This window comes from Esox lucius, chromosome 15 (assembly GCF_011004845.1).
Source record: "Esox lucius isolate fEsoLuc1 chromosome 15, fEsoLuc1.pri, whole genome shotgun sequence".
Taxonomy (NCBI): Eukaryota; Metazoa; Chordata; class Actinopteri; order Esociformes; family Esocidae; genus Esox; species Esox lucius.
The window spans coordinates 4072663-4098206 of NC_047583.1; the positions used below are offsets into that span (position 1 = coordinate 4072663).

A 25544-nucleotide genomic window follows, 5' to 3' on the forward strand; every position below is an offset into this window, starting at 1 on the left:
TTTTGTCTTTGTGGCGGTTATCTAGTAACCCTACAGGAAGCTACTGACTGATTCCCTCTGTGTCATGTGTATTTACTGCCCTCTTGGGGCAACTGGCTGGAACATGGGATGAACTAGGTAATCACTGGATACCCAGAGCTTTCAGTAGTCCAGCTTATACCATAATATGGTCTTAAAAGCGATAAGCAGATAATTAAATTGTAAGTTGCATTCTTACACCAAAAATGTTTTGCCTTTGTAGCTACAGTACAAAAATGTATTCAGTTTAACTGAATCAAGCATAGACACCAGTATGGGGGGGGGGGGGGGCATGTCTGTTCTTTTGATATTAACTGCTTGTTGCATTGTTAAATACAGAGATAGCATCCCACTGAGCAAAGGTAATTGAAAACAGGTATTCTGGTTGAAAATACTCTTTCAAATGATTCCTGACAGAGGAATGACATCCTCATTGTGTCCGTCGCCTTACTTTGCTTTGTAACAGCCAAGCTGACGTGGCAAACAAGAACCAACTTCAGACGGAATACATCGTTTGTACTTTTGATGAGCATGCACTTTTGTGTCACATCAGATGTTCACCCCATGCTGTTGACAACATCTGCCAGTCCACCGTCTTCTTAGAAGTCTTGTTAGTAGTGAGCACAGTGACAGGCTAGGGGATCTTTGTGGTTCTGCGAATGTACGATTTGGGTTCTGTAGTTGGTCAGGGCCTGCAGCTTCTGGACCAGGTCTGTCAGGCGGACACTAGGTTCCTTTGCATCCAGGATCTCCAACCGCTCCAAATACTTCAACTGCACAAGGTTGGAGAACTCCCTGTCCGGGACATCGTAGTATCTGAAGGAGTGGAATGCTAAAGTATTAGTTAATCTGCCTGGTTTATACTAATGATACAATTCTTTGAAGGGGGGTGGGGTGATATATTAGACATTTGAAACTAAGGACTGTACAAGTACTTCATTGTATTACTACCTCTGGGTTGGAAAGGTTTTGACACCAGTATCTTTGAATGACGCACCGCATTTTAAAGGTCCGGAGCTGGGGGAAATGTCGGGGTATCTCCCCAACGCTGCTGCCACCATTATAGTTGCAGGGGTCAAAGTGCAGATGCAAGAGGCCCGGAACCCGTTTCCCCAGAGCCTTCAGATCCTTTGGCTGCATCATCACCTGCCGCAGAGTCAAACTGGTCACTGTGTCCGGAATGGAATGGGCATAAGCACTAACAAGGTAGCCCTCTGGAAACCAAACACACAGCGGCCTGCATGAGCGTTTCCATCTTTTAACACCCTGCACGCACCACTTTAAAGGTGCACACTAGTGTTTGATGTGAGACAAAGGGTAATTAAACGTCAAATAAACTGAAAATTGTTGGTCGAATTACCTGTCCTCGCCACAAATCAATACGTGGCAAAGTTGCGCACGCTCTGTGTTGCTGTTCATGGGAGGAAATGTCCACTCTCCTTAGATATTTTTTCTTACATAGTTTTGATCCAGGCATTAAGAGTAAGGAACAAAGGGAGACAGTTGTAGTACTGAATGTTACAGATTATTGAACCCAGGTCTTCGCAGGGAGATGCATATTTGAATGGTGCCAGGAGGGTAATGGACCAGCAATACTTTCTAACACAGGGCGAACACAGTACTAATTACTTTTGTTCATTTGCGTTGTGTCATTTCCATGGACGTCCATGACAAAATATGACATTCAGACATGAAACATTTGAATAGTGCAGGTAAAAGAATAAATGAACATAACTGAAAACAATCCACATTTTTACCGTACAATTTAGAAGGAGAGGGGATGACTGAGCAAATTTTGATTAGGTGGGCAAGAATACCCTACAGGCCCTCCAACACCACTGTATCACCATCAGTGCCATGACATGAATCACATACTCACTTGCAATGTTGAGATCTGCCAGTTGAGGGAGAACCCTTAACCATGTTTTCAGGTGGCACCTGCTGGGCTGCATGTCTCTGTCTCTGTAAGCCACAGAGAGGCTCCGCAGGGAAGGAAGGCACTTCAATGCCTCTTCAGGTAAGGTCGGGTCCATGTAGTCAAGGAGCTCCAGACTGGTCAAGCCTGTCTGCTGCCCATCTTGACGTTCTCCTAGAAAATGTTTTGTTATTATTGCAGACACGTGCGGTTTCTGATGGAACAGGCTACTGTCAACATATATGAATTTACATTTTAATTCACACATTAGCAAGATCGAACACTGGTCCATGAAATAATCAGCTGGTGAAATCCAACTTAAGTGTTGAAGCATTCATGATATTGTACCATTTTGTAATCGTACCATTACAATTACCAATGAGCAAGAACAATCAAAATCCATTGTCTTGGGATGTAACTATGTAAAACGAGTGCCTCACCTTGAAAGCCACGTATTGTTTTAGAAAGATTAAAATAATCATCTGGAAGACTGCCATGTTGTGTTCCCATTTTCAACGACAGATGCTTTAGATGTGGCAAGCGGTTAAGCATTATATGCAATGTCTGCCTTGGGATAGGACAATTGCCTTCGTGATAAAAGAGAGATGTCAGATGGGAGAGCTTCGAGATCGCATTAATAATCTCTGTTCTTGGCGCACAATGCATGTCGCACAAACTGAAATGAGTCACTTGCTGCAAATGCACAATGTTATCAGCCAGTTCATGGCCATAGCCACACCTGCGAATTGACAGTCTCTTCAAGTGTTGAAATTGTTTGAGAATTTCAAAAGCTTTCACGTCGATACAACCTTCCACCGCTATTGTGGTGAGATTAGGGAGGGACAGGGCAAGCCGTTTCCATTCCTTCAAATGTGCCCTCTGTACAATTACTGAGCTAATTTTCCTCAGGCGAAGAGTTGTCCAGAACTCCGCGGTGTACGCGCACAGCTTTTTGAGGAACACTGTGTATTCTTTCCAAAGTGACCAATGGTCAACCATTGTCTTGAAATATTTGCAGCACGATCGTATGCTAAGTTTGTCGGCTGTTGACAGAAATCCAAACACGTGGACCCAAACCTCTGATGGTAGTTGTGCAGCTCCCATCATATATAGTGCCCTATCTAAGACACTCCTGCAGTTATTTCCATCTATTGCAGAAATTTGCGAGAAAATAGGTTAACCACCAACATTACAACTGAATGATCAACATGTTCTGCAAGTGTCGGGGTTCGTCGAATCAATTTGGACCGAGAGTTTCAAGCCAAAACGACGTGAACAAAACGGAAGTTGTTTGCGGAAGTGACGCATTTGAATCGCGGTCCAATCACACGATTTTGACGGGAAGTTCAAAATATTGCGGATGTCTTGCTGTCGCGGAAGAGCAAATTTAAGTGGTGAGTAAATTAGCATTAGTCTGCAAATGGTTTACATAAACTATGGAACCCAATATACAATTATTATACTGAGTAAATCGTTAATGATTGCAAACCAAATCCTTTACTTGTAAACCTGCAGGTGCTATCGTATCGGCAGGCCGCTACTATTAGCTTGACTACTTTGCTTGCTAGCTAGCTGTCTAACGCGCAGCGAAAGGTTATCACTGGTTGTATTGTGATTTGGACCCGGCGTTTATCAAAAGCTCAGTTGCGACGTTAATCATTGGAATCTACGCATTAGCTTCGTACAGATAATCCTGTCTGTTTCCCAAAGTAATCGTTATTAAATATGCTCTTAAACGCTCCTTCGCCTGTAATATTTGCAGTATTTAAAGAGGTATACGTGTACCATCCATCAGATATCAAATGGATATGTTTAGCCAGAAACAGCGCTGCCTTTTTGTAGTTAGATCTGGTTAGAATACTGATCTGTTCTATTCCACTCCTTCTAGGCACCTGTAAGATATGGACCACATGGATTAAAAGAGTTGTGTATATATATTCAATATCTTGTGTTTCAGTCGTAAATAGTGAAAAACATGTTTTCTCTATCAAGACACAACTTCGATGGAAGTTGTTTTAATGGAGAAGACTCAGTAAGTCGAGATCCAGGTCTTTCTCGCACATTGATGGGTCTGAGGGTCAACGAGTCATTATGCAAGCAGGTCATTGAAAGCCCAGCCAAAATTTTTGCAAAGATGAAAGCCAGAGTTCAGTTGGAGAGGATACTGGTGGAAGACAACGGGTCCAACACACAGAAACACTTCAGAAAAGAGCGAGTTACTGCGTTGAACTTGCCAAGAAAAATACATCATCCTTGGCCGAACTGCGAACAAAAGGAAACTAATACCTGCGAATTTGAACACAAGGATTTGACCCTTTCACCAGTTAAATCACCAAGGAAGGGCTTGTCACATCCACATTTTGACATTCGCACACCAAAAAAATGCCCACCTCTGGATGCTGTAACTGTAGCACAGTCCCCAAGGGAAATCTTTTCACGCTTAAAGGACAACAACACAGTTCAATTCACTCGGGGGTCAGAGGTTGTGACCCTGTCAACGGGTAAATTGCCAAGGAAGCCTTTGACAAATCCACAAACTGTAATCCACGCACAGGACCGTCGACAACCACGGCCCTTGAAAGAAATGGGCAGCGGTGCCTTTATCCCCACAGACACTGACAAAGCCACGGAAGACCCAGCTCTGGAGGCTCTCTCGATACAGTCCCCACCGAAAGCTTTCTCATACCCGCTTTCTCGGCTCAAACTAATGGACACTGGAAAAGAAGCACTGCCCAAAGACCTCCAGTGTGGAGCCCAGGCAACGAATGGGAGTGTACCAGCGAGCCGGTCGACGTCTACGGACAGTTGCAAAAAGAAAGTTGACGTTTGTGACTTTGTTCACGAGGAATCCTATTTCAGTGAGTTGTCCTGTTATCTCTCATATCCTTCATATTTTTTTTTGTGTCAATCAATGGTTAGCAGTCCCACTTTAAGTCTTGGGGAAAGTAGATTAATTTATTATCCATTTTTCTGATTTCTGCCCAGAGTCCCATGCTTTAGAAAGATTGCCCTCCCAGGATTTCCCGTCAAACACATTTTTCCTTCTGAAAGAGAGAGGGCGAAAGGAGCAAGAAGACAACGGCTGCCTGGATCCCATGAATAAAGGTGAGTGCTTGAAATACAGAGCAGCGTTCTGTATCGTCTCTTAATTTTGTGCACACCATTGTCTTGTACACACTATCATTGGTTGGGGTCCCTTGTCTTTCAGAAGGGCCAGACATTGGTTAATGTTTATTTATAAGGCAACTCTGCAGAGACCCCAACAATTGTTGAATCACCATTTGAATTGTTTGCCTTCCCAACAACCCCTCGTTCCTCCTCCGCTCTCCCCAGGAGGTGGTGCCCGTGTGCGATGCACGTCGACCTCTGTGCGTGTCCCAGAGGGTGACAGAGGAGACGCAAGCGCGGCGGCGGCCTTCGTTGTTTCACCCGAGACCGGCTCTCCTGCAAGCCCAGAGGCTGGCCCGAGCCGCCGCACGCCGCCCCCTCCGCCCTTGCCCGGGGGCCGCCCGGGCCTGCTGCACGACCCGCTCCTGCAGCTCACACCGAAGTTCTCCATCCCCAAGAAGAGACGGTCTGAATGCCAGGCCAAGCCTACGGTGTCGGCCAGTGGGCCCAGTGTAAGTAGATGGTCCCATACTGATGATGACGATGGAAAAGTATGGTCCAGGGTGGTAGGGTTGCACGATATTGACAAAATGTGATATTGCTATGTTCATCATTCATATTGCAATATCGATATTCATTTTAATATTCTTAAACGTATGTAAAAACTACCATTTGCACTTGCATTCGTTGCACATTTTATACATTCCACTCATACATACATTATACTTGTACATTTTCTGCCCTCTTCTATTTGCACTTCTGGTTAGGTGCTACTGTAATTGCATTTCGATGTACGGTTCTGTTGCACTGACCCGTGCGCTCACACTTGCATGTGACTGGACAACTGGCCACTGAAACATGGTCATTATATAGCGGTATTATATCAAGCAGGCTCCAAATCAAACACAACTAAGCCACACAGGCAACGGACGCATCTCTCCTCAAAATAAACGGAATATCGCATACTTTCTGCGATATCGTGCAACGTGATATTGCGATAAAGTCATAAAGGCCTTCCTGGATGGCACTGTTCTTATGTCATCAGGTCTTGTACAGTATATACATAGAAACTCACATAACTGATTGTCTATCACTTGATAGTCTATGAAGAACTGCCTTAAAGACTGGGTCCTGAAGAGACTTGGCAGCGGCGTATATGTGAAAGGTTTCCATATGTAAGTACAATTTATTTCCTCTCCGAATCAACGATACCACAGCGAAAACCTTGCCACCTCATTGGCCCCCGATCGCCCTTCATTGGTTTTGTGACTTGGTTTGGTTGTTCAAATTGTTGGTGGCACTGGGGATTTTCCAACATCTAACTCTTTCGGAGAACAAAAGACGACGCTGATTAACATGTGCCTTTCCGCCCAGGAACCAAAAGCTGCCTTGGCAGAGCAACATCATCACAGAGAGAATCTCCAGCAACACCCTAAAGACCACCACCGGAAGCACCTACGTCCTGGTGGGGCCCATGGCTCTGGGACTCAGTGAAAATGGTGAGTCAAGAATAATGCCCTGGTCTGGATTACTGACTGGCTGGTTTGAATGCTGATTGACTGATAGCTGTGGTACACAATGTTGTATACCACTATCGGTGAGGCATCTCGGCAGTTTGTGGTATACTGCCAAAATGTTAAGTCTCGGCGGTGTATCTAGGTGCCAAAGGACAGCTCTTAGGTGTGTTCTATTGGCCATATACCACACCCTCTCGTACGTTGTTGCTTAAATAGATGCTGTTAATCAAGCATATCAATATAGCTCGCTATAATGCTTTCTTCATATTTATGTGCTTTTCTCTTCAACCAGAATTCCCCAAATACATGTTGAAGAAGTTTCTTTTTGGTTTTCCAAAGAATTGGAAGGAATGCATCAGGGACTTTTTTTCGGAGCCAAAAGGGTAAGTCGTGTCTCTGAGGTCAGTGGCTGTTGGCGTCAAACATCTTGGCACAGGATTACTCATCAAGGATTCTGTATCAGCATTTCTACTACGAAGCAGGTTAACCCCTGGGTTGTCAGTGTCACGACACTGGTTCACTTGTTACCGGGTTATGTTACAATGGTAACTTACGCAGCACACCCAACCTGCTCCGGAGCAGGTTATATTCCAGATAACAGATCAACACGTACAAAAGCACCGCCTACTTGACCAGTCAATTCTTGATTGAAAATGGCGTCACCTTTCTTAGAACATCCTGTGGAGCTCAGTGCGCTGATAGTGAAAGGGTCTCTTAGAAAATAAAAAATATTTAAAGACAAAACCTTTGGCTTTCACTGATTAGAAACGTTCTATCAAAAACGGATGCAGAAAAATTAATCCATGCTTTCGTTACTTCTAGACTAGATTACTGCAATGCTCTTCTCTCTGGTTATCCAGACAAATTAATAAATAAACTTCAATTAGTGCTGCACACTGCTGCTAGAATCCTAACTAGAACAAAAAAATTTGAACACATTACTCCTGTCCTGGCATGCTTACATTGGCTGCCTGTTAGGGTTAGGGCTGATTTTAAGGTTTTACTCTTAACCTATAAATCAATACATGGACTTGCTCCTACTTACCTTGCTGAAATGATCCAGCCATACATACCTATACGTACTATTAGATCGCAAGATGCAGGCCTTTTAATTGTACCTAGAATTTCTAAACAAACAGCTGACGGCAGGGCCTTTTCTCATAGAGCTCCACTCCTGTGGAATGATCTGCCAATTAAGGTTAGAAATGCAAACTCAGTGCAAACTTTCAAGTGTCTACTAAAAACTAATCTCTACAGCACAGTTTATAATTAGGTATAGCCTGGCCCGGGGGCTTGATACTATCCACCCTTGCTGTCTTGCCAGATGGGCTCTCGTCGCCACTGGGATGCCCTCCCTCCAATGCCTTTCAGGGGAAGAGTCACTGGCTTGTTGTTGACTCTCTGTTGTGCACTTGTGCAATTGGGCTGTACGCTGCTAGCGATACTCGGCCCTCATTCAGGGGAGTTGCGGTTGGTGGGTGTCCCTTTGGTTGATGCTTGGCAATGTGGGTGGATTGATTTCCTGCCTGTTGGGCCCTGTCCGGGGCCTCCCCCGGGTAGGGCCACAGTGTCACCGGACCCCCCCGTCTCAGTTCCAAGGTGTTACGCTGCTATATTATTGTGCTGGGGGATATGAGGAATGCACTACTAACTTTTTTTCAGTCTCCTCCAGTTTAAAATTTTCGGAGGAGATGAGGTCCTGGTCCACACCTGCGGATTACCTGGTTTGGGGGGACCGTTGCTGTCCCTGTCCTTGTCCACCTGGTCATACTTCTGACCTAGTCTAGAATCAAATAGACTCTGGATTTAGCCCAGAGAAATGTATTTATTATTCTAATTGGACTCTTAATATCTCACCCTGCACAGCCAGAAGAGGACTGGTCACCCCTCTGAGCCTGGGTCCTCTCTAGGTTTCTTCCTAAAATTAGACCTTCTTAGGGAGTTTTTCCTAGCCACTGAAATTCAACACTACTGTTGTTTGCTCCTTGGGGTTTAAGGCCGGCTGTCTCTGTAAAGCACTTTGTGACAACTGCTGTTGTAAAAAGGGCTTAATAAATACATTTGATTGATTGATGAGTTTCTTTATGAAAGATATAGATTCTCATTGGAGGGAATCACGTATATTTGTCAGCCTGAGCTGTATGTTGCCAGTGCGACACATTGAAGTCGTGAACATACAGTTCCACAAACTGTATGCATAGCATTGTGTTTCTTTTGCTACATGTAGTATTGTGTGTGCTGTGGGTGAAAAAAAAACACGTTCTGCCGCTCAATTCGCAAGGGGTTCTTGCTCTAACAGATTTACTTGATACATTTGTTGTGTTTTCCCAGGCCACTTGCCCACGCAATCTATTGAAGAGGGCTTCTATAAAATAGCAGATAGCCTATAATGTTTACTGTTGTATATTAAATGCAGCACACTCTTTTCATAGGGGTCCCCAGAGTGATCGTTGCCATAGATTGCACCCATATTCCGTATAACAGCATTGCTGGATGAGAGTGAAGGCGATTTTGTTCATTGCAAGTCATTCCACAGAATAAACGTTCAGATAAAGGAAAAATAAGGATAGTCATTGGTTGGTCATACTGGTTCATTGCCCGCATGGACACCAATGGTTTTCAGAAAAAGCATTAGGCCGGACGGTTAAAGGTAATTCCTTTCAGCACCTACAGAAATATTCACACAGGACAGGTGTCACAGTTGGAGTCCTCTCTCCACCATGGAGTCCTTTCAAATACACACAGATTTTTCACTTATATTTACATTTTATTTGCTCCCAAGACGCTTAACACTGCCAGGGTTGCAACTGAAAGAATACAGATCTATTTGTACCTTAATGAGGGGTCAGTGATATTGATATTAAGCCTTGTAACTTACGCATTTGCACAGTCGACAATGTTTTTGCCAGCTTTCTTTCCTGCTTTTGGTAGCAAAAACTGTGTTGCTTTTATGTTTATACTCTTCGTATTTCTCTAAAATGTTTCCTCCTCTTTAATGAAATATGCGGCTCTGGTAGTCCATGTTTGCGATTGGTTATATGGCGCAAACACCTGGGCATGTTGAACTTGTAGTTTAGGCCTCAGGCCAGCTCATTGCTGAAAAGGAGAATGTATTCTGACATATCTGGTTAAATCAAAGCATCATATACAATTCTCAGATTTTGGGTCTTTAGTCTCTCCAGCTGTTCAGGTATTGTAGTATTTAAATTTTTTTTTGGAACATCCTGTTTTTTTTCTGTCTCCAATTGTTTTTATTGACCAATCCAGTTCACAAGCTGACGGAAATGAAGGTGGAAAAAAGAAAACACCTCCGGCCCAAAACCATGTCAGCAAGAGGTCTTCATCCACATCCCAAAAGCCAAAGCCTAAGAGATGTGAGTCCAAATGCCAGCACCACACACGCCCCGTCTGGTCTGTTGTTTTGTGCTCTGTCTAAATAATGCACGTCGTTGCGCGGGCGAGCGTGTCTGCGCGGGGGATAATCATCCTGTTCATGTTCCGTCCTCCTCGTCCTCCAGCTGTGTCTTGCAGTGCCACCAGTGAGGCGGACGGTGCCACCAGTGAGGCGGGCGGTGCCACCAGTGGGGCGGGCGGTGCCAAGGTTTCCCGGAGCGGTCGTCTCCTCAAACCGCCGCTGGAGTACTGGAAGGGGGCGAGGGTCATCCTGGATTGCGACCTGAACGTCACCGTTCACGAGGGCTACGACACGTTCTCCGTCCCTAACCCGGTACCGTGTTGCTCCCTTGTCCTCCACTTGTTTCTCGTGTTTCACGACACCCTCCGAAGCAAAACCCAAACGTTATGTGAACAGTCAAGGAGGTGAAACTGTATTTCCATGGTAACATCGAGCTGACAATCAACTGTTTCATTTTGTCATATCATTTCTATCTGTACCGATAACTCTGGCCCACCCTGACAGGTTCGGGAAAACACTGTTGGCAGAGGGAGTTGTCCCATTGCTTCATGATGTTGTCTGCTTCCCTTAATTTTCAGCAACAAAGAAAACCTTTAGCCAGAGTTGTGTCTCAGGGCCCACCAAAACCAGCAGTGGACTCCTTGCCTCCAGGGGAAGGTACATTCTTTTTTGATATCCATATACACACACTTGGTACATTGTGCGTGCGTACGTACGTGCGTGCGCGCGTGTAAGATGTTTGATGTTATGGTGGATACTAATCACACACATTACTTGTTATTTACTTACTTCAAAAGTAAATTACCGTTTACTCCCAGTGAAAAGTAATTGCTCACTTTTAGATGACTTTGAAGTCCTGAATCCGGAGCGGACCTAGTGTCTCACCACAGATAGGGTGGACATCTTTTTATTTTTTAATGAAATATGATGTAATAGTCGGTATCATAAACGTCTGAATGGTATCCGTCATTAGGCTACACCTCTCCTCACCCAGATTAGCCTACCCGGCAAAAAATAAGCACACAAAAGACAAACGCAGATATCGAACTCCTGGGAAGTGACACCACGCTGCTCCTTGGCTTGCGAATTGAGCCTACAGGTGATGTTGTGTTCCCTAGGGCTGCTTCAGGCAGACACCGGCAGGGATGACACTGTGCTGCTGAGGAAGGTGAAGGCTTGTCACAGGCGTCCGAAGACCCAGTCGGGGAATGACGCCCCTCAGCCGGCCCCGACGTCTCTGCCATGCGCGGCTGATGACAACGACCCTCCCAGGGGCCCCAGAAGGCCTCAGAGGGCCAGGCTGGCGTCTCAGCGTTCTAAGGCTGAAGCGAGCCATTCTGCTAAACACCCGGGACCGCCCGGTATGACCCAACAGTCCATGAACCCTCCGCGCCACACCCGCAGGAGCGCCGAGAAGCAGAGCAGCTCTGATGACTCTGAGCTGTTGCCTGGGCAACTGGTTAAGGGACAAGGAAAGGCAGGACGTCCCCGCGTGTTTGACCTGCCACTGGAAGGCGTTCGTCAAAAAAAGCCCGGGGATGAAGTTGAGATGGAGCGTGCAGTCGCCGGAAGGCATGCGGCCAGGTTAAGAAGTGAGAACCTGGGTCGGCGCCGTGGTTCTGTCACAGAGGCCCAATCCAATGACGACGCTGCACGGAAGAAAAAACCCAAAACAGGATCAATGATGCCACGTGGTTTGAGAGCGCGTGGAAGGGTTCTGGGCAATTCCGACTCAAGCCCAAGTGCATTGTTGACTTCCCCAGACGACTTGAATGGGGATTTAAGCAAAAGGGAGTCCCAGACCGATGATGATGATCATCATCATCGTGTTGCACGGAAGGAGGACTCCAAGACAATGGTAGTAGAGTTGGTCAGACTACGGGTTCCAAGGAAAAGAGGAAGCCTTAGGGGTGATCCCATGTCAACATCCCCGGATGACTCGCAGACGGAATTAACAAAAAGGGAGTCCCAGTCTGATGATGCTGCAGAGACGAAAGGGACGATGGTGAACACACCGCTTACAAGGACCCGTGGCAGGGCTTCCTCTCACAACTCAAAGAAGGAGTTCACTACAAGGGCCGATGGCGGATTGGTCCGGAAGACACGGGCTAAGGCCAAACGGGTGGAAGCCGAACCAGTGAACCCGCGGAATAAAAGGACACGTGGCAGGGCTGCGGAGGGGTCCCTGGGAGCTTCAAGAGAGTTGTTCACTTCCTCGGACGACGATTTCCCGAAAAGGGCTTGTCCAGGGAAACGTAGAGGAAAGGACCGCTGGGGCGCTGCATCCCAGCAGGAAGAAATGAAAGAAAATCATGATCAGTGGACAGAAGAAGAATTGCTGAGACTGCACGAGTGAGTCAGCCACTACACTTTGCACTAAGACCTCACTTTGTAAACGTAAATTACAGAAATTACACACAAAAAAACCTCCCTGTTATATTTCAGTTTCATGGGGGAAAAAGTTGTCCACTGCACCATTTATTTCAGTTTACCCCACGTAAACAATATATAATGCATCATGTTTTAAGAAGTTGGTATATTTAAATAACCTTGTTTATATATAGAAATGTCACCTTCCTGTGTGTTTGGCTCCCAGGGCTGTGATGTCTATCCCTAAACATGTTAAGGACTTCTGGGTGAAGGTTGCCTTCGTGGTGAGCACCCGTTCAGCCGGAGAGTGCCAGGAGCAGTTCAATGCCCAGGCCCCCACCTGCCCACGTCCAAGAGGAACCTCCAAAACAAAGAAGGTGCAGGAGCCATGTAAGTTATCCACCTTTTTTTTATACTGTACATATGTAGCATTTAAATACAAAGCATCTGTTGTACCATATGTACTATTTTATTTTATCCATGAATGTTTATGTCCTGAGATCTTCAGCTCTTAGTTAAGGTCTCCTGTCCATGCTCTTATGGAGACACAACCTCCTTAGCTTCGGTGATTGTTCGCGACTGTTACCTGTGTGCTATTGTAGTGTTTGTGTTTTAATACAGCACAAACGCTAAATAGTTTTTAAAAATGTGATCACATAATAATTGGTACTAGAAAGAGATTCATGACGCTATTTCTCTACCAGATTTCCTAGCACCAACTTTAGCTGAATTGCAAGGTCAGTCAGTTAAAACCACATATTAAGAGGTGTGCCGTTTATTGTCGCTAATATCTGGTCCTACATTACCAGGTCATAAAGCAAGATGCGGTCTCAGTTACTGCAGCTCTCCAACTGCAAGCCAAGGCATGTTATTGGTGATCTGAACTCATTTGGAACAGGAAGTCGATTTTGATAGATTGAATTCGGGAGAGACCAATAGAACATGGCCGATGAACAACAAAAGGCGATATCTGCCCCCCGAAATATTGGCCGTTCTGTAATTGGTATTGTCCGTTCTGTAAAAATTAACTGAATTGATGTGGTTGTCATGTTGTATTTAAACTGCAGCAGCTACTGAACCGCCCCGGATAACCGCGAGAAAGGGCACGCTGAAGCGGAAGCAGCAGGTGCGTAACCTCATGGATCAAATGCCGAAAGACGACCACGATGACATCTTCAACAGCTCGCCCATGCTAAACAAACGCGTCAAGGTGTGTTTCCGGCCGGGGTGCATGGTCTCGATCACGCCGCGTCAGGTCGCTGCTTTTGGGTTATCTGCGGAAAAAGATATCAAAATTCACCGTAGACTGAAATCTGGTGTGTTTATAACGCATACAGAGTGTCGAAGCTGATTTGCTCAATTCTAAAAAAAAATATTTAAAGCTTGTGTGTGTGTGAAAAACTATACCAGAAGCAGCATTTGGAAATGGAGTGAACTGAACTGAACTTATGCCCTCTTGTGAATTAGCTGCCCACTCATTCCCTCGATGGGACAGAGGATGTGTTCATGCGCTCTGAACACGACCCACAGACACCCGGATCGTCAGGCTTTCCATCAGTGAAAACCCCCCAGTGTCTCCATATCACACCCGGTATGATGGGCTCCAGGAACAGGTAAACCCAAGCATCCCACTGCCACACTGGTCTTTGTGTGGCTCAGTTGGTAGAGCTTGGACCTGGCCGTGGGATCGCCTCCCGCGACCAACTGTCCTTTTAAATTGCCTGCACGCATTACTGCAAAGTAGATGTGGATTATGGTGCTGTCAAAATGTGTTATGAATGAAAGTCTAACCAAATCATTACTTAATGTGAGCAATTGGATGCGGTTTAGTTTTAAATTGTGATGTGCGCTGTTTTATTTTGTTCACTGTTTGTATATTTTTAAATTAGTGTGTCATAGTACTTATTGCGAAAAATATTAATGGTACATACATGGTTTTGTGGTTCTTCCACATTATTTCAGAAACGACGACGACAAATATATCTACCAACTTCAAAAAAGAATGAAAAAAAGTCAAGCAAAGCTGCATAAGATTGGGGCTGCTCCAAAGGTAGGCTTGTTGAATAAAACATACCTGACAAGCTTATCAACCAAGAGAGGTTGTGCTGAGTCACACCATGACCAGGGCCATTTTGAAAATAAATAGAGGAACAACTACCTAGGGCAGTGTTCAGTCATAGTGATACGTTGTTGAAAATGTTATTAATTTGTTGTTTTTGTTGCATTTTTGGTTTAGTGCACAACTACTCCATCAGCAAAATCTGTTTTGAGGAGATGTAATATGGGTAAGTGTTATTCTGAAGGAACATTTTGAAATGCATTTAACTTGTGCGCTTTTTATGCCCCCCCCCCCGTTCAATATTGACTTGTCTTTCTTCAGATAATGATTCTTCTATGCTGGTGTGGAAAATGTTTGAGGGGGACCCTTCGGTGGACAGCGGGGAAGAAGAGGACTATTATTTTGGGGAGGAGGACTAAGCTGATTGACATGTCTGTATTCACTATATTCTACATTTGTATATAGTATATTCACTATATTCCAGAGGCAAAGGACAAACTGAAGGACCTACTGGAATCAGTCCAATAAGAAAACGGGAGTTGTCTGCAGATGTTTTGTTCTGATAATTTTGTCTTTTTTAATCAAGAATTGAAATACTTCAGGATTGTCAATAGTTGAATAAAAACAATGTTGTTACAGTGGCTAGTGAGTTTACCCCTGTTGATGAGACTATTGTAGTGAGTGTACCCCTGCTCCCTGGTGATGAGACTATTGTAGTGAGTTTACCCCTGCTCCCTGGTGATGAGACTATTGTAGTGAGTGTACCCCTGCTCCCTGGTGATGAGACTATTGTAGTGAGTGTACCCCTGCTCCCTGGTGATGAGACTATTCTTTGTGGACATGTGGTCTAAAATCCCTTCCATTGTGTTCTCTAAATTTATAAAAATGTAAAGAAACAGATCCATTCTTCTTGCAAGGGGAGGGTCCACAAAGTATTAAATACAATGATTTTTAAGGTGACTATATAAGGTGACATAGAAATGCAACATGAAAGAGTTGTTCCCATGTTACATGAACTGATTATTTTTAAATTGTAGAATTTTCTGTACGCACACAGTTTCTGTAATCCCAGTTCTGTAGGCCCAATTATTTTCCGGTTACTGATTTAGGTTTCCCAATGCGAACTGTTACCCAGTAAAATCTTCTAAATTGTTGAATGTTGCAGTCCTGTTTCTGTGCAGTACATACTGTTTAAAAAAATACAAAACCCCTGGAGTTGATGCCTGGTGAAAGCAGTTTGGACAGTATATACATTAAGTATAGACATTGGTGTTTTTATTCTGTAGCCTCCCTGCTACATCTTTGGCTGTCATTTTCATTCCGAAAACCTCCCCAGTTCAGCCTTCTTACAGAGGGCTGCCGGTTTCAGTTTCTCAAGGACATTGAGAAGAGGATCACCCTTTTTTTGACCCATGGCTATAGGAAGCTTTTCTGAGTAATGCCTTATTACCAACTGACCAAACAGATTTGTTAAGTGCTTGGGATACAGTGTACTGACCAGACTTGGCCATGAAATCCTGTACCTGTCTATCTTACCCCTTGGCTGCCCCTGATCAGTCTCTTACTAACTTGGACACCTAGTTTGGAGGGACCTGCTTGATCTAGGTCATACACAGTCCCGTCGCTAGTCTTTTGGGGGCCCTAAGCAAAATTTCAATTGGGGCCCCACTCTCGCCTATCAGTTGGGGGCTCCCCAGCAGTCGGGGGCCCTAAGCGACTGTTTCATGTTGCTTAGTCCTGGAGCCGGCCCTGGTCATACACCCTCCAGTAAATAATGATTTACTGTCCTTCTTTAATGTTCAAGGCCTTTGATATGCTTTTATACCCATCATCTGATTTGGCTTTCCACAACTTTGTCCCTTAGTTAATTTTTTATGTCCTTAGCATTGGCATGGCCATTTCCAACACGACACAGAGAGCAAACTGAAACTGATGAATTCATCCCGTTCATCAATCAATCAAATTTATTTATAAAGCCCTTTTTACAACAGCAGTTGTCACAAAGTGCTTTTACAGAAACACCCGGCCTTAAACCCTAAGGAACAAACACCAGTAGTGTTGAATTTCAGTGGCTAGGAAAAACTCCCTAAGAAGGCTGAATTTTAAGAAGAAACCTAGAGAGGACCCAGGTTTAAAGGGGTGACCAGTCCTCTTCTGGCTGTGCCGGGTGAGATAATGATTAATAAATGCATGTGGGCAAAATCCAGTCTATTTAAATTTGGAACAGAGACGGGGGGGCGGGGGCAAAACTGTGGCACCTACCCGGGGCAGGCCCAACATGCAGGAAATCAATCCACCCACATTGCCAGGCATCAACCAAAGGGACACCCACCAACCGCAACCACCCTGAATGAGGGCCGAGTATTGCCAGCAGAGTACAGCCCAAGTGCGCAACAGAGAGACAACAACAAGCCAGTGACTCTTCCCCTGAAAGGCATTGGAGGGAGGGCATCCCAGTGGCGACGAGATTCCACCGGGCAAGACAGCAAGGGCAGACAGTATCAAGCCTTCTGGTCACCTTCACAGTGATTCATTTGAATCACAACGGTTTTTAATGCAGGCGGAGGGAAATTCACTTGTGATTTTTCAAAGCCGATTTGTTACGCCTAAATTAAATTATTGCTATTACAAGATATGTGGAGTTATCAAATTAGGATATTTTATGATAATACCAATGAAAATGCCTTAAATGAGACCAGACAACCTTAGGCTTAGGCCTATTTAGGGGACCTGTGGTGAGGTACTATCACCAGAGACTGGGGAGATGGTTAGATTAAAAAGGAATATAAAAGGAGCAAAGCTCATTTAAAAATAATTGGAAAACCTAGCTCAACTTATCTAAAAACATAACCCTGGTATATTAGTACATTTATCTGTAGGACAATTGCACATAATCCAAAGAGAAACCAGAATGGCTTTTGAAGTGTTTTGAGTGTTCCTGGGGGGGGATCCAGGCTCAGTGCTGAGGTAATCTTGACAAAAACAATGGGTGTATATAACCGTGATAGTTTGGGAAAAGTTTGTAGGATATTTTTCAAAATGCCCTTCCCAGGTGGTGCAGCAGTTGAACGTGCTCCACAGCCAGCACGGGCTAGGTTGTAGTGTAACAACCGGATTGCCAAAAGGGCGAAGCCAGTATTGGCCGGGTGGAGACAAATGGTCAGCGGGCTTAGTGATGTGAGTGCCCTCGTGCACCTGCTGCCCCCAACACCTTCTGGTTGGAAGAGCGTCGTGGGGGGAAGAACACAGAATGGCATGGATAGGTAAGTGCATATCGCTAGCAGAGTTGTGGGTTTGATACCCATGTGGGCCACTACTATAAGTGATGCGATAAGAGCATATGCTAAATTAATTAAATCTAGATATTTTAAGCATTCAACACTCCCACATAATCCCTTTAGATGTATTTTCAGTCCCAATGCACTTTTTTCATTGGATTTTTAAATTACTTTGTCTATATAAAAAAAAAATCTAATTAAAAATGTGTTTTTCATTATGATCTCTGAGCCTCTTTTGGCTATTGAAATGCTCAGTGTGACTTATAAGTAAAAACAAACCAGGTTTTTCCAGGAGGCTACACAGACCTGATTGGCTTGATCGGTCTTCTTGTCCCCTGAGTGAACATCCTAACCCAAAGAGAACTACTGTCATTAATTCTAGTGATGGGAAGTTCGACTCACTATACTGATCCGGATGTTTTCGAATCGTTCAGTAAAAAGAACGAATCTTTCGACTCATTTCGTTCATTTGAGTCAGTTTAAAAGGTACTAATAATACTAATTTAATCTAAAATTTAATAAATTGACCAAATACCTTTTTTGGTTTGCAAATGACCCATCACTAATTAATTCAGCGTTATGACATCACGCTGTTACGCAAAAGTATAATGTCTCGCCCAAATAGCTGTTTTTAGCCAGCCCTTGGATATCATCATTGCATTACTGCCATCCTCGAGTTCACTAAAAAAGCAGACTTTGTCGTACTTGCTGTCAAAAATGCACCCGCGCCCATACTCGTGTAGTACATGTATATCCTCATGAACCTTATCTTCAACTGTGACAATTTCCATTGCATTTCACTGCATTCTTCAACACGACTGTTAGGCATTCACCTCGAGGCTTACACTAGGGTCACGCTAGTGATGTCAGAATTGAAACCAGAGCTCCCACGCGCCTTTCCGTTTTCCAAACACTACGGATTCGACAGAATTGTGCGGAGGCTCGTTTCAAAGTGACCATAACGCGTGATCGAAGCCTCGACGGTTTCAGAAAGCTTAGACTTAACGCACTTTCGTCCACCTCGACATTTTATTAATTTGCTCTACCATTCTGCCCCACACGTCTAATCTTCCGGACACGCCCACTGCCTTGGCGTTTGACCCAAGCGCGGTTCACTATTCACGTGACGGATAACAGCTGACCTGTCATGTGATAACACACCTCTAATATTATCCCGCAAACAAGAACCTGAAAACTAATAAAGACACTACGAGGGCGGAAAGTCAACGAATGTCACCAAAATGAGGATTCTGTAAGCATTTCGTTTATATAATGTACCACATGCTCGTATTTTTAGAACGAGATCAGTATAATTAGCTAGTCCTTGTTTTCTGTGAGGTGAAAGGCTACGGAAATTGTTGACCTACTTTACATAAAGACTTTCTACCTGCAATATTTATGTTTACCAGTAAAAGCTATTCTAATGATTGTAGCCAATTTTGTTTTATCTGCGGCATACACAGCGAATTGCTTCGCAGACGGCATGTACAGGAGCAGTTCCTTTGTTTGGCTTTGAGGTCAAACGTTTTCCAAATTGAGCATTTACTAAATTTTAAAATGCTACATTTGGTATGTTGTTAAATAGACATTCAATATGAATCGTTTCAGGGCGCCCTTCTTTGTCCTGGCATGCTGCTCATTGGGCTTCAGTGAACATCTGGAGGCAGATCAAAACATCTTGTGAGCAAACAACCCTTTAACATTGTAAAGCTTTTGGGACGCACTGCTAGCCTGTTATGTGTGATAAAAACAAATTAATGCTACAACACACAATGTATTTTCAGGATACCGGACCATTGGGCTCACATGGGTAGGGTCCGTCCCACAGAAGAGATTGAGTTGACTTTTGCCTTGAGGCAGCAAAACTTGGACCGACTGGAAGACCTGCTTCTACTAGTGTCGGACCCATCATCGCCTCAATACGGTACAAATCAATCAACTCACAATGGCAAACACTTACGGTCTTTTTTTTTTTTTTTGGCGAACAATCTAGCAGATTGAAGAGATTAACATGAGCTACTTTTTCACGCTCAAGGTCATCGCGTCATTTGCATTACCATGGGGCATGTGTCTTTAACTGAAGCCCTTCAATGTACTGTCGGATTTCTGTCTGTCCTAGGGAAGTACTTGACGCTAGAGGAGGTCACCGCTCTAGTACGTCCATCCCAGCTGACCCAGAAAGTGGTGCGTCAATGGCTGCAGAGCAATGGGGTATCAAACTGCCAGACCGTCCTTACTCAGGACTTCCTCCAATGCTCTATGACAGCACAGTAAGTTTCCTCCTCGCACTCTCTCTGTTCTGCGTTTCCCGCTGCTGGCCAATCACTCACTGGTCCCGACATAGTTCAGTCTCATCGTTCTACGATACTGTTCACCACTGTCCCGGTTTTTAACTTTACTGCCAATCGAAAAAACAAATCAAACTCCAGCATATTTTCCCTTCAAGTTCTTGTTGTCTTCAACTTCCACAGAGCGGGGCGTTATGTTTGTCTTGTTTCAGAGTGGCAGAGGCCGTGCTTCCAGGCAGCGAGTTTCACCGCTATGTGAGCGATGACCACTCGTTGGTGAGGTCATCATCTTTATACCAGGTCGACGGGGATGTTCTCCAGCACATTGATTTTGGTGAGCATTTTGTTCTTCCTGACCATTTCTGTGATTGTGAAAATACTTGCAGTTGACATTGTGTGATGGCTATAGCCTTTTGTGAGTGAAGCTTTAGTTTAGCAAAAATGATGATACTGCAGACCTGTTAAAGAATGACAAACTTATGTATGTGATTGTGTACTTTATTCCCTGGCACGCTGAAATCCTCTGCCCCCCCGACCCCCAATAGTTGGAGGGGTTCACCGGTTCCCACCCAAGGGGCAGGACCTTAATGAAGTGCTGACAAAGAGACGGTCCGAAGCAAAATTCCACCTCGGTGTGACACCTGCTGCTCTCAGGGCTCGTTACAATTTGACGGCAACAGATGTTGGTTCTGCTCAGAACAACAGCCAGGCTGTGGCCCAGGTAATTAACAACCTGTCGTATCCACACCAATGGCACCGCTGTCAGTTGGAACGGTGTGGGAACTTTCATTTCGTTAAATGTCGAGCAGACCTCCAAATCCCCGTTGGCCCTCTCAATTCAGGAACGAATAAAAAGGGACTCTGCACTGCTTGCATGCTTAACGTTCCTGCCATATTGTTGACTTGTCGCTGTCCAGAACGTTTTGAACATCGACAGCGGTCGTGCTCTTCCCATGTCTAGTTTCTGGAACAGTTCTACCACCCTGCAGACCTGGCCGAGTTCATGGCGATGTTTGGACAAGGCTTCCAGCACCGGTCGGACGTCGACCGGGTCGTGGGAACACAGGGCGGTGGGAAGGCCGGCCTGGAGGCCAGTCTGGACATAGAGTACATCATGAGCACCGGGGCCAACATCTCGACGTGGGTCTTCTCCAATGCAGGTGTGTTGACGTGGACTAACTTGTGTGAAAGGAAAGGTTGCGTTTACAGCGAGACCGCTCAAAATATCTGACGTGAACGGTCGGAAGACCTGTATGAAGGCAGCGTTTGTCAGTGGCTGACTGTACTTCAACAGTTCACTGAACTGAGGTAGGGCAGCTGAGTGAAAATCTTCATCACATTCTGGGTGTTAGGAATGTTTTCGTAGTAGGAGTGCTGTCTTGATTTTTTTTGCCTCCACCAACGGTCTTTGTCAATGTCGTTTTCTTTACCAACGTACCACAGAATGGAGCAATGTATTGGGCAAGCGTTCTAGGTGCAGCCAGTGTATTAGAGAGGATGTCAGTGTGATGATGATGATAATAAATGTCACGGCTCAGGCCGACACGAGTCCCAGGAGCCCTTCCTGCAGTGGCTGCTGCTGCTTAGCAACATGACGGACATCCCATGGGTCCACACCATCAGCTACGGCGACGACGAGGACAGCCTGTCCGCGGCCTACATGACTCGCATCAACGTCGAGTTCATGAAGGTCGGTGTCCGGGGAATCTCCATGCTGTTTGCCTCAGGTCAGTGCTAAGCCGGGCCCCGGATCTGTTCAGTGCTAAGCCGGGCCCCGGATCTGTTCAGTGCTAAGCCGGGCCCCGGATCTGTTCAGTGCTCAGCCGGGCCCCGGATCTGTTCAGTGCTCAGCCGGGCCCCGGATCTGTTCAGTGCTAAGCCGGGCCCCGGATCTGTTCAGTGCTAAGCCGGGCCCCGGATCTGTTCAGTGCTAGGCCGGGCCCCGGATCTGTTCAGTGCTAGGCCGGGCCCCGGATCTGTTCAGTGCTAGGCCGGGCCCCGGATCTGTTCAGTGCTAGGCCGGGCCCCGGATCTGTTCAGTGCTAGGCCGGGCCCCGGATCTGTTCAGTGCTAAGCCGGGCCCCGGATCTGGTCAGTGCTAAGCCGGGCCCCGGATCTGGTCAGATGTTCTTGCTCACACAGGTGGAAATGTACCTCAGACCAAGTTGCTGCATTAAGCTGTTTTTTTTAAAAATCCCATTTTGTTTATTGACTTTCAAATTATCTGTTGTACTTACCAGGAATCTGAAGTAGATTTGATATTAACCTGTAGACCACAAGCAGGTGTTGTCTTATGTTCTAATAGGGGAAGTGGTTTTTATGTCTGTAGTTTGGTAATGTGATAGTATCTTCATGACCAGAGTGTCTGACACTGTATGAATCAACAGGCCTACGACACTTAAAACACTGCACTGTGTTTAGCGTAGTATACGGTTCTCTTAAATCGTGGACACTTTTTATTTATAATTTTCTCCCCATATTGGGTAAGATGACTATCCCTGACCTTTGTTTTCATACTTTGAACGGTCTTGCCTCGTTGCTAGGTGATAGTGGAGCCGGATGCAAACACCTAGCTAAAGGAGGAAATTGTTTCCGACCGAGCTTCCCAGCATCAAGGTGAGCCACTTAATATTTTTTTTGAAAGACCGTGAAGTTGATAGGCAACTGTGTTATTTGGGTGTTCAGTGACCTTTTTTAAAAATGTTTATCTTATGTTGGTATTCATTGCACTGTGTTGATTCACTGCATTCTAAAAGCGTTAGGTTCATTATCAGTCTCTTCTGTTAAACAGTCAAACCGTACTCGGGTCTCTTGTTAATCTGAAATCGATAGAGTAAGAAAACAAATGTTGGCGTGGGATAGGGGAACCGCTCTGTTTTCTACATAACGTTGTGCCTCCAGCCCATATGTCACGACAGTGGGGGGGACCTCGTTCAAGAATCCGTTCAAGATCACCTACGAAGTCACAGACTCCATCAGTGGAGGAGGCTTCAGTAATATCTTCAAGATGCCGGACTACCAGGTAACGGGTTCGTCTCTGGGCTGAACGTCGGATTTCCCATGAATCAGTGCATTTTAAAGTGTTTTTTTTATTGTATTTTTTACGGTTTGGAAATACAACACCAAGTTTGTAACTGAATAAAGAATAAGATGGGAAGGTTAACTACTGAAAGGTTGTGTCAACATGGGAGATTTTGGTGTCAGCTAATTCAAGCAGGCTGACCTATAGTCACCTGACACTGCCGCTTTGACCCGCAGGTTGGCGCCGTGGAGGCTTATCTGAAAGCGCAGTCCGCTCTGCCCCCGAAGACGTACTTCAACACCAGCGGACGAGCCTACCCGGACCTGGCTGCCCTCTCCGACAACTACTGGGTGGTCAGTGACCGGATACCGATTCCCTGGGTGTCTGGAACCTCGGTAAGGAGTGTTTCATGAGGCGTCCAGAGCCTGCGGTCCATTGGTACCGCTCCCCGCTTACACACGTCAGTCCTTTCCCCATCACTTCCCTGATCCAACCTTTCAGTCAGTCAGTCAGTCAGTCCCCCCCCACACCTATTTGTACTTTTGTAACTGTCAAAATATTTTTGGTTTCCTCTCATCGCTTCCTTTCCTTAAACATTTTCCTGTGTGCATTGGAGGCAAGGAATAACAATTAAAAAAAAAAAATCCTTATTTATTTCTATTCTTACTTTGTGACATGTACGTGCATTGTTACAGCGAAGTGGTAACGGACGTTCCTTAACGGGTTCTTCTGCAGGCCTCCACGCCGGTGGTGGGAGGGATCCTCGCTCTGATCAATGACCAGCGCTTCCGGAAAGGCCTGCCTTCTCTGGGGTTTCTCAATCCCCGTCTGTACCAGCTGAAGGGCAGAGGACTCTTTGATGTAAGGCCCTCTGCGCTGTAAGGCCCTCTGCGCTGTAAGGCCCTCTGCGCTGTAAGGCCCTCTGCGCTGTAAGGCCCTCTGCGCTGTAAGGCCCTCTGCGTTACACTCTCTTTGAATATGGAGGAAGCAAGTTAAGTTCCATGTTGAAATATGCCGGTGTCGTTATGCACAGTGAACATTTGAATATTTGTTTTGGTGGTGTATTCTAGACACCACCACCAGATGGCAGTAAGATTTATCAGTGGCTTTTATTGTTAAGAAAAGTTTCCTTTCCTTCCGTCCTTGATTCCTTCCACCAAAACACTTGAAAGAAGGAAAGCTGATGGCTAGTTTCCTCCTACAATGGCATTGTACTGGGTTTATTTTAATTTTATTTCCTGTTCCTGCCCCAAGGTGACGGAGGGCTGCCAGAATAGCTGTCTGGACGAGCAGGTCCAGGGGAAGGGTTTCTGCGCTGCCGCGTCCTGGGACCCTGTTACCGGATGGGGAACACCCGACTACCCTGCTTTTCTGGCTGCACTGCTGGAGGGGAAATGAAGACCTGGGGCAAGTGTTCAAAAAGTCAGCTCATTACAGAATGGAGATGTTTCATCAACCATGATGCTTTGGAATTGCTGCAGCTGCCTGCTTATGTGGTGTAGAGTGATGTCTACTTCCTCCTGTAAATTACGCTGGAAAGATACTTTATTTTTTTTATGAAAGCTTTTTGATTTTAATGTATTTCAAAGAATCACACTGTCTCAGGTTGAGTTTTGTAGGACTAACTTCCATAAAAGTAATTGATTTAAAAAAGGTAAATTCAACTGTTACATGATCATTTAGCCAGGTGATTATACCCAGATCTGGTATGCTAATCAATAACAAGGTAATCAGACAAACATTTCCTCATGCATGCTTTAAAATAAAAATAGGGCTAACCCTCTCTGTTCTGCTCAAGGAGACATTTGAGGTGTTATTGATTTAAATTATTCAAATCCATAGGTCCAAACCAAATGAAATAAGCCCTTTTACCAGATTCTTGGGAAATTAATCATTGTTTTAAATGGACTGCATGTTGACTGTAAACACTGAATAAAGTTTGGGGTTTTATTTTTGAAATTGTCTATTCTTACTGTCAATGCTTGTTAACTCGATTTTCTTTGCCATTGTGAACTCTTTACAGTTGAAATGTCCCTTTCATAGAATTGAAATCCGATGAACAAGCACACCTCCGGTCTTTCCATAGACCCACCTGTCTCATCGGCCAAACCGAAATACGGACCTTAAAATCCATCAGCCTTGACTGCCTGAGCCTGTTCACTAAAGGGCAAACATTCACACAACCGTTTTGAGGAACTGACACATTTCAGCCTGACCTTCTAAACTTTCACAACCTCAAACACAGACTCAGTAGTGACAGCTTACTTAGCAATAAATAATTTATTGTAGCTGAATAAAAACGTTGCCTGTAGAGGACTAGCTGTTACTAAGCAGCACAGCCAGCTGCATCGTGCTTAACTACAGGAGGTAGATGAGAGACACGACACAGGGGTTTTTTTGCTCTCTGGCAGTGCAGGGAAAAATAAAATGATTTTAATCAGTTAAAACTACTTAAATCACATTGCTATTATCTACATGATTCCAATATATCTGTACGTTACAATTATACAAAATGAAAATCATCAAAGAACACCCCCCCCACCCCACCCCAAAT

The 25544-nt window shown here is 45.0% G+C and overlaps 3 protein-coding genes across 4 annotated transcripts; 2 read left to right on the forward strand and 1 right to left on the reverse strand.

Annotated features, from left to right (window-relative positions):
• Positions 1-301: 301 nt before the first annotated feature.
• On the reverse strand, positions 302-3461 carry im:7136021. 2 transcript variants are annotated; one of them, XM_010879497.5, is made up of 4 exons: positions 2374-3461; positions 1898-2107; positions 1016-1187; positions 302-834 (listed from the first exon to the last, which is right to left on the reverse strand). In XM_010879497.5, the coding sequence occupies exons 1-4, from the start codon at positions 3038-3040 to the stop codon at positions 630-632; spliced, it is 1254 nt and encodes a 417-aa protein (XP_010877799.2). In that variant the 5' UTR covers positions 3041-3461; the 3' UTR covers positions 302-629. The 2 variants fall into 2 exon arrangements, with proteins under 2 accessions (XP_010877799.2, XP_010877797.2); XM_010879495.5 differs by having other exon boundaries at positions 1016-1232.
• An 809-nt stretch (positions 3462-4270) lies between these two features.
• Positions 4271-15556, forward strand: mis18bp1 (MIS18 binding protein 1). The gene is made up of 16 exons (XM_029125647.2): positions 4271-4791; positions 4919-5038; positions 5267-5553; positions 6143-6216; positions 6416-6540; positions 6851-6941; positions 9826-9932; positions 10077-10285; positions 10552-10630; positions 11092-12325; positions 12570-12733; positions 13411-13553; positions 13811-13956; positions 14306-14393; positions 14580-14628; positions 14724-15556. Exons 1-16 carry the CDS (start codon positions 4518-4520, stop codon positions 14819-14821), a joined length of 3288 nt encoding a protein of 1095 aa, XP_028981480.2. The 5' UTR covers positions 4271-4517; the 3' UTR covers positions 14822-15556.
• Positions 15557-18789: 3233 nt separating this feature from the next.
• Positions 18790-24949, forward strand: tpp1 (tripeptidyl peptidase I). Its single transcript, XM_029125336.2, has 13 exons — positions 18790-18932; positions 19289-19360; positions 19465-19604; positions 19800-19950; positions 20181-20302; positions 20514-20689; positions 20930-21128; positions 21507-21695; positions 22512-22584; positions 22870-22990; positions 23227-23385; positions 23726-23851; positions 24245-24949. The coding sequence occupies exons 1-13, from the start codon at positions 18922-18924 to the stop codon at positions 24386-24388; spliced, it is 1683 nt and encodes a 560-aa protein (XP_028981169.2). The 5' UTR covers positions 18790-18921; the 3' UTR covers positions 24389-24949.
• The last annotated feature ends 595 nt before the right edge of the window (positions 24950-25544 follow it).

Coding starts and splice junctions, on each gene's coding strand:
- mis18bp1 (XM_029125647.2), top strand. CDS start 4,518: ATGGGCAGCGGTGCCTTTATCCCCACAGACACTGACAAAGCCACGGAA. Junction 5,039..5,266: donor CCTGGATCCCATGAATAAAG/GTGAGTGCTTGA, acceptor CGCTCTCCCCAG/GAGGTGGTGCCCGTGTGCGA. Junction 6,217..6,415: donor TATGTGAAAGGTTTCCATAT/GTAAGTACAATT, acceptor CTTTCCGCCCAG/GAACCAAAAGCTGCCTTGGC.
- im:7136021 (XM_010879495.5), bottom strand. CDS start 3,040: ATGATGGGAGCTGCACAACTACCATCAGAGGTTTGGGTCCACGTGTTT. Junction 2,108..2,373: donor AACAATACGTGGCTTTCAAG/GTGAGGCACTCG, acceptor AACATTTTCTAG/GAGAACGTCAAGATGGGCAG. Junction 835..1,015: donor CTCCGGACCTTTAAAATGCG/GTGCGTCATTCA, acceptor CCACTCCTTCAG/ATACTACGATGTCCCGGACA.
- tpp1 (XM_029125336.2), top strand. Junction 20,690..20,929: donor ACAGCCAGGCTGTGGCCCAG/GTAATTAACAAC, acceptor TCCCATGTCTAG/TTTCTGGAACAGTTCTACCA. Junction 23,852..24,244: donor AGGGCAGAGGACTCTTTGAT/GTAAGGCCCTCT, acceptor TCCTGCCCCAAG/GTGACGGAGGGCTGCCAGAA.